We start from the raw sequence: 6,222 nt of genomic DNA, 5'->3' as shown, positions 1-6,222 counted from the left end.
ATCTTTCTTGATTCTCAATTTCTAATGTTATTGATTGCACTAGTTTTTCCTCTGAACAGCTTAGCTAAGTTACAAACATGTCCTTTTGTTTGATTTAATCTTGCAGCGGGGTTTTAAGTAAGAGGGAACTCAGAGTGGAAATAGAGGATATTATATGGCCGCTTGTGGATACGAATTTTATCTTCGAGTGCTGAGAGTATCTCTCACTCGTTCGCTGCGCTCACTCGTGAGAGATACTTTCCTTTTTAGTAAAAGGAGACATCCTGGTATTTCATCAGTATCTATATAATAACAGAGGATCTCTCTTTCCTATTCACTGCCTCCAGATTATTAAAACATCCAAAAATCATACACGTGCTACTGATTAAAGTTCATTGCCTGACAAAACTCGCCATTTGTAATGGCAAAAGGGGCTACACTCGTGTTTTCCTTCATCTAACCAATCAAATCAGTCAAGTAGTATTAACCTTCACGTGCTTGGTCAATTAGGGGAAATCCCTTATAAGACTCTTATATAGCATCTAAATAACATCAATGAACACAATTCTGTTTTTCTCTACTAACTATGATACCACCAATCATATCAAACCATGTTGAACTTTGCCATAGATGCCGCGCTGTGATAGGCTGTTTAGTTGATTAGGGGGAAACCTCTTTGATACCCCATAAATACAAACAGTCCCTTACCTCACACAATTCACAGCTGCTTCAGTCAGGTAGGTCGTAAAGATTTATCAGTTAAGAATTATAAAAGGAAAATTTAAGTTGACCATAGATATAGATTCAAGTTCCTTACGATTGAATTTTGATCGTAGATCGAAGACAAAGTGGATATTTCTCATACCAAGTTCATATTGTGGATTTTCTCTCAAACGCCGACTCGCTAAGGTAACCAGTTTTCATGCTACAGTGGTAATCGTCACAGTTAGAATGTTGGGCTCTCTTAACCTCTGAATACTTCATGTTGTTTCGAGAAGCGAATTTCGTTGTTTGTGTTTTCAGGAGCCTGAAATATCTCGCCACAAAAACTGACCAGTGTTGTTCCGCGACAGACAGAGGTTTGTACTTGAAGTGTTGTATCAAAACAACTACTCCATTCGCTTCTGTATAACCTTTGGTTCAAATAAATTCCCTAGAGATCGCATCACTGCTATCTTAATAAAGTGTTGCTTCTTAGAATAGATTGATCTATTAGTTAAATTTTCACTTGCGTTAGCGAGAACTTCTTAGCAAATTTTACGTCTTCGTGTTTTGAGGCGGTATGTGCCCAGTCAAGACACGAAATTTGTTATGTCAGCAAGATTTGCAGGTGAAGGCGCACGAACCGTACTCTTAACAAACTCTCTTAACAGGGCTTGTTGATATGTTTATCAAACTTTTCACCAACGTTAGCTGTGAACTCCTTAGAAAATTAAATTTCCATGCATTTTGAGGCGTTTTGTTTACACAAAAGATCGGACAAGACATGTAAGTTGTTTGTCTTAGTAAAATGTGCTGGTGAAGCACATTTGAAAACGGGGAATCCCCGCGGAAAGAAAATAATTTGCATAGGTCAATGCTTTGCGAACTTCGAAATCATAATTTTAGTCAATGGAACCGAACTGTACATATGATAAAGTCGGTCACATAGGTTCATATTCAACAGTGAAACAATATCTGTTTGAATACATAAATAATGCTGGAGAGCTGTGAGTAGATCAATTTAAGATACTATACTTTCCGCGAAAACCAATTCCTACGGTGGTGTATTCCCGGTGAACATACGCAGATTCAATACTCGAGGTTGGCTTTGTCGACCTTTACCATTAAAGTGGAAATGAGATTGGATGAATATCAGTAACTAAACCCTGGATTCTGTTGATGTAATCATTATTTTACAGGCATCGTTCCGTTTGGAAATTTTTGGTTAGACTTTAACTTTCTCTCACATTAGATTTCGTATTATCGGATTCGGACCATTGTAGTTTAAGGACAGTAAGTAGTTATCATACCATTATTCTTATTATAATTTCATGAAACTTAAAAAGCTTCGAATGCCACTTCGTATTTTCATGCCTTCTTCCCATTGGGTGTCCCCAATTAGTGCTTACAGGCACTAGAACGACTAGACACGTTAATAAAGGTTCTGTATGGATGTATGTATGTATGTATACAAACGAAAGGATTCAGGCGCCATAAAGGTTTGAGTCACTATTGCGCAGATTTGTACTCTCTGTAGCTAAGTTTATGCGCTCCTGCACGGGCGTTCGGATGTTCTTTTTACATTGCGAGTGTTCTCTTGCATTCCTGCGAACTCACTAAACTCACCCGGCTTTTTATGAGGGACAGTTTACAAGGGACTGACCTGTGTTGATGAAAAGCTTCAAATTGTTTCTTCTCGCTCAGTAAAATGTTGACGATTAAGCAAAATTTTGATTAGTGGAAATTATCCTAGAAACTTAGGAGTCAAATCACGAATTTGAATTACTGAGTTCAACGTATATGCCACATGTAAAACAGCATCACTGCACCCTATCAATAATTTGGCAGCCTACTAACTAATACAGGGAATACCAAAGTGGAGACAAAAATATCTGTTCGTCAAGGAAAACGCTGATGTCGCATGATTTTATGTTTTACCTGAAAAAGAGCTGCAATTTTTCTGTGTGCAAGGGAAGTGACCCTTCATTAATGAGAACCCTATATTCACTTAGAATTATTACTTAACTTGGTACCTAATGAGGTCCCATGCAGTGCGTGACACACGAGAGTTGATTGGCTGACGATTGCGCGACGATTGTGTCGGTTTGACTAGGTCATTGGGGCTGGAGATTCTTATCTATTATCTCTCCAATTTTCAGTTCCCTTGCTGTTGCCCGAGAAAACGAAAAATCTCCGTTGAGGAAGAATTGATGGATTTTACTCAGATACGGGACGTCTTTTGGCAGGTTTGTATGAATCTGAGTCGTATATTTTAATAGCCTTGCACCTTGAACTATGAGGAATTGGATCGGAAGCAGAGATGGAGATGTCTCAAAATGAATTAAGAAATAGAGATCCCAAGGTAACCTTTACCTCAGTCCTCAGTCAGAGCGCCATTGCAACTCACAAGCACCTTTGTTTTTTAGGACATGTTTCTTGACCGGCTGTCTGTAAAGTGCCTAGAACGTCTTTCTCGTTCGCTTGAAAAAGGCCCCACGGTCAACTGGAAAGTACTCGCGATAAAGGGATTTCCTTTATTTTATTCTGGAGGCTTGGCTCCATTAGAAAGCAGTAGCCAGCTGTTAGATGATCTTACCAATCGACATGTAACGGTACAAGATCTCTTGCTAGCTCTGAACCAAATTGGAAATATAAAAGCCGGAGAAATAGTCCGGAAAGGCAAGCTTGTTATTTATAGTGTTTATTATTTAGCTTTAATTTGTTCCCCTTCAGATTGTTCTTCTTTTGATTTCTTTGTCTTCCCATCGATAACTGACAAAAAACCGTACTAAAGAGATCACGCTACAGTTGGGTCCCATGTTTGATGCACCACTTTAGTTATGGCTGTAGTTGGTTCTCTTCCCCCATTATTTCCATACCTGTTCTTCCAATGTACTTCTCTAGAAAACTCCAAACTATACTATTTAACTCACTCGCGACAATTAGCCATTCCTCAATTTAACATTGGAGGAATTATCACAGCCAATAAGAATAAAGGGAGTTACCACGAGGAGCCAATCAGTGGACAAACATGTAAACGAACTTTAGCACGGAAAACGCAAACTTTCAAGCTGTAGCTTTTAGTGTTGTTTCTGATTGGTTGAGGTTTGCCTGAGTCCTCTTGACCAATCGAAAAGCTTGCAGTGCAAACCCAGATTACTTTCTTTACTCAATTAAGAACAAGTTGATCTTTCTTGATGTTAACGGTATGTTAAAAAAAAACCTGAAAAGGCGTTAGAAGACAATAAACTCCAGCGATCTTTTGTCTCTACAGTACCTTATTTCCTGCAAAAACGCAGTCTAGGATCTTTTTTCGAAAGTATTATATTACAATCTTTTTTTTTCCTTCCTCTTAATCAAATATTGCGTTTATCAAATCCATTTCCAGAACTAAGGAAAAGCTGTATGGATCGTGAGATGCCACAGCTTACCCCAGGGGTCAGCTCCGGGCAGCCTGAAGAGGTACTACTGCATAATTGTTTTATTTCTAGTCATATTATAGTCGCAGTAAGGCTATAAACCTTGTATTTACCGGTGAGATATCTTGAGGAATAATGATAACAATCAATGACATGGACGAAAACGACACAGTATTTGCAACTTAGCCAAAAGTTTTTCGCGTATGTTAGGATGCTTATGACGATTCTCTATACTTTTTTTTCAATATCATTAGATATGTATAACTAGTCTTAAATACATATGTAAACCAAGCAATAACAGGACATGTGTCACGAGGAGTACAGGCCATGCAGGTCCAATGTTTCGGCTTGTTCCCGTTTTCGGGAACAAGCCGAAACACTGAACCTTCATCGGTCACTGAATGTCTGTATCCAGCTCAGCCTGCTAAAAGTTCGTATAAAGAACATTTTAAGTCAGCGAGATATCAAAGCAGGACAGTCCTTTATCATGGTAAAGGTAGAATATCAATGTTAATCTTTAAGGTAAATCAGTTTGTAGTACATCAGTCCAGTACCATAGGAATTACACCAGGGACACTAACCTTTATTTTCACCTTTTGATAAAGTTAAGAACTTATTCTTGATAAGGAGATTCTAAACTGCATTACAAGCAAATATAAATATATTAAAAATTCATGTCAACACTCGCCTTGATAAGCTTTTTCCTTAATTTCTAAGTGTTTTGTTTTTTGTTTTTTTGTTTTGCTTAATTACTGTTTACGTGTCTTATCCATTTGCCGACGTAATCTGTTGTTCTTTTGGCAAATAAATGGTTAAACGGTTCGTTGTTTTTGTTGTTGTTGTTGCTATTTGCAGGCGGTGTTTATTGTTAGTAATTGTTTTGGAAGACCTGATAAACTTGAAACTTGAAAGTTGATTAATGATGTAATTAATGGCCTAAAATGTATAACTTGTTTAACTGTTGTAAGGGGTACCCTAACGTAAATACATGAATTGCAGTCTTTATGTTTTGCTTTGTTTTCTTTCTTACCATTATTATCTAAGTTATTCTGATTTGATGTTAATAGAACAGTTAAAAAATTAGAGGTGAAATCTATTTCCATATCAGTATAGCTATATCCATAAGCACAATAACTCAGTTATAATTCATCCGGATAGCCCAAGACGTTTTTAACCTTAATGTAAAACGTTTAACACCTTTTTTCTGATTTGCTCTGCTTAGAAAAACGATGCTGCCCGGGAACAATCCGAAACATTCAAACGTCCCGTCCAAGAAACAAGCATCGGGAATCGAAAGCCCTCCACGCACACCGCAGTAAGGAACGATACATTGATGGATTTGATCAGCACCTTTTTTCCGTGCTTTGGACATTTTCAACATTGTTATTGAGATGTCCTATTTCCACCAGTGGAAATTAGTAGTTAGAGACAAGTAAAATCTTAACCTGAATAATTATAAGTGAAATCGCTTTTGGATTCATTTACGTTATCAAATAAAAGTAGAATTTTTACATAGTTCTTCTATAAAGAGATATTTGAGTTGCAACGCCTCAGATATCTTAACTTCTTTGGTGTCAAAGCTAAGCTTTCAATGTCTAGAGCCTTTTAATGTTGCCGGATTTGATGTGAGAAATCCACAGATTCCCGGTTTGCACATTGTTATAGATCTAAAAACATATTTCAAAATCTTGAAATAGAGTTTAAATTTAGCCAAAAGTATCAAGTCAAATCATTAGTCACGCTAAGCGTGTACATTTATTGTAACAGTCTCAATAAATTTTGGAAGGTTGAGTGAAATAAGAGACCGTTTAATTGTGTTCACTCAACTTTGTTATTGATATGCTTTGTTGCTGAGGGTACCTCCTGCTATTTTTTTTTTTTTTTCATCAAATAAAAATTGATAACCAAAGTGCCAGGTAAGCTGACATATTTATGTTATGAGCTTGGAAAGGGGCAACCCCAAAGAAAATGATACTATAAAGAACCAAAAAACAAAAACAAAGAGAAATGTTCATCGAACCAAATAACAATGCTTCACAAGGGAACCAAAGAACGAACTCAGTTAAAACACACCCGTTCAGCGAGCAAGTAGCGTAGAAAGGCGGGTTCTGGGACAAAATCG

The 6,222-nt window shown here is 37.3% G+C and overlaps 1 protein-coding gene across 2 annotated transcripts; it reads left to right on the top strand.

The window, feature by feature from the left end:
* Nucleotides 1-602: 602 nt before the first annotated feature.
* Nucleotides 603-5,897, top strand: LOC111322723 (uncharacterized). 2 transcript variants are annotated; one of them, XM_088753014.1, is made up of 7 exons: nucleotides 603-716; nucleotides 816-1,058; nucleotides 1,934-1,974; nucleotides 2,841-2,927; nucleotides 3,108-3,360; nucleotides 4,070-4,143; nucleotides 5,323-5,897. In XM_088753014.1, exons 2-7 carry the CDS (start codon nucleotides 962-964, stop codon nucleotides 5,488-5,490), a joined length of 720 nt encoding a protein of 239 aa, XP_088609140.1. In that variant the 5' UTR covers nucleotides 603-716; nucleotides 816-961; the 3' UTR covers nucleotides 5,491-5,897. The 2 variants fall into 2 exon arrangements, with proteins under 2 accessions (XP_088609140.1, XP_088613466.1); XM_088757340.1 differs by lacking the exons at nucleotides 603-716; nucleotides 1,934-1,974 and having other exon boundaries at nucleotides 831-888.
* The last annotated feature ends 325 nt before the right edge of the window (nucleotides 5,898-6,222 follow it).

The sequence above is a fragment of the Stylophora pistillata genome, chromosome 1, assembly GCF_964205215.1.
Source record: "Stylophora pistillata chromosome 1, jaStyPist1.2, whole genome shotgun sequence".
Classification (NCBI taxonomy): Eukaryota; Metazoa; Cnidaria; class Anthozoa; order Scleractinia; family Pocilloporidae; genus Stylophora; species Stylophora pistillata.
This window is presented reverse-complemented; position numbering and strand designations above follow the sequence as displayed.

Bases quoted from the DNA above. Each gene is read 5' to 3' on its own strand.
- LOC111322723 (XM_088753014.1), top strand. From the start codon at position 962: ATGTTGTTTCGAGAAGCGAATTTCGTTGTTTGTGTTTTCAGGAGCCTG. The intron at 1,059-1,933 runs GTTTGTACTTGA...CTCTCACATTAG, and splicing joins TTGTTCCGCGACAGACAGAG to ATTTCGTATTATCGGATTCG. The intron at 2,928-3,107 runs GTTTGTATGAAT...TTTGTTTTTTAG, and splicing joins TACGGGACGTCTTTTGGCAG to GACATGTTTCTTGACCGGCT.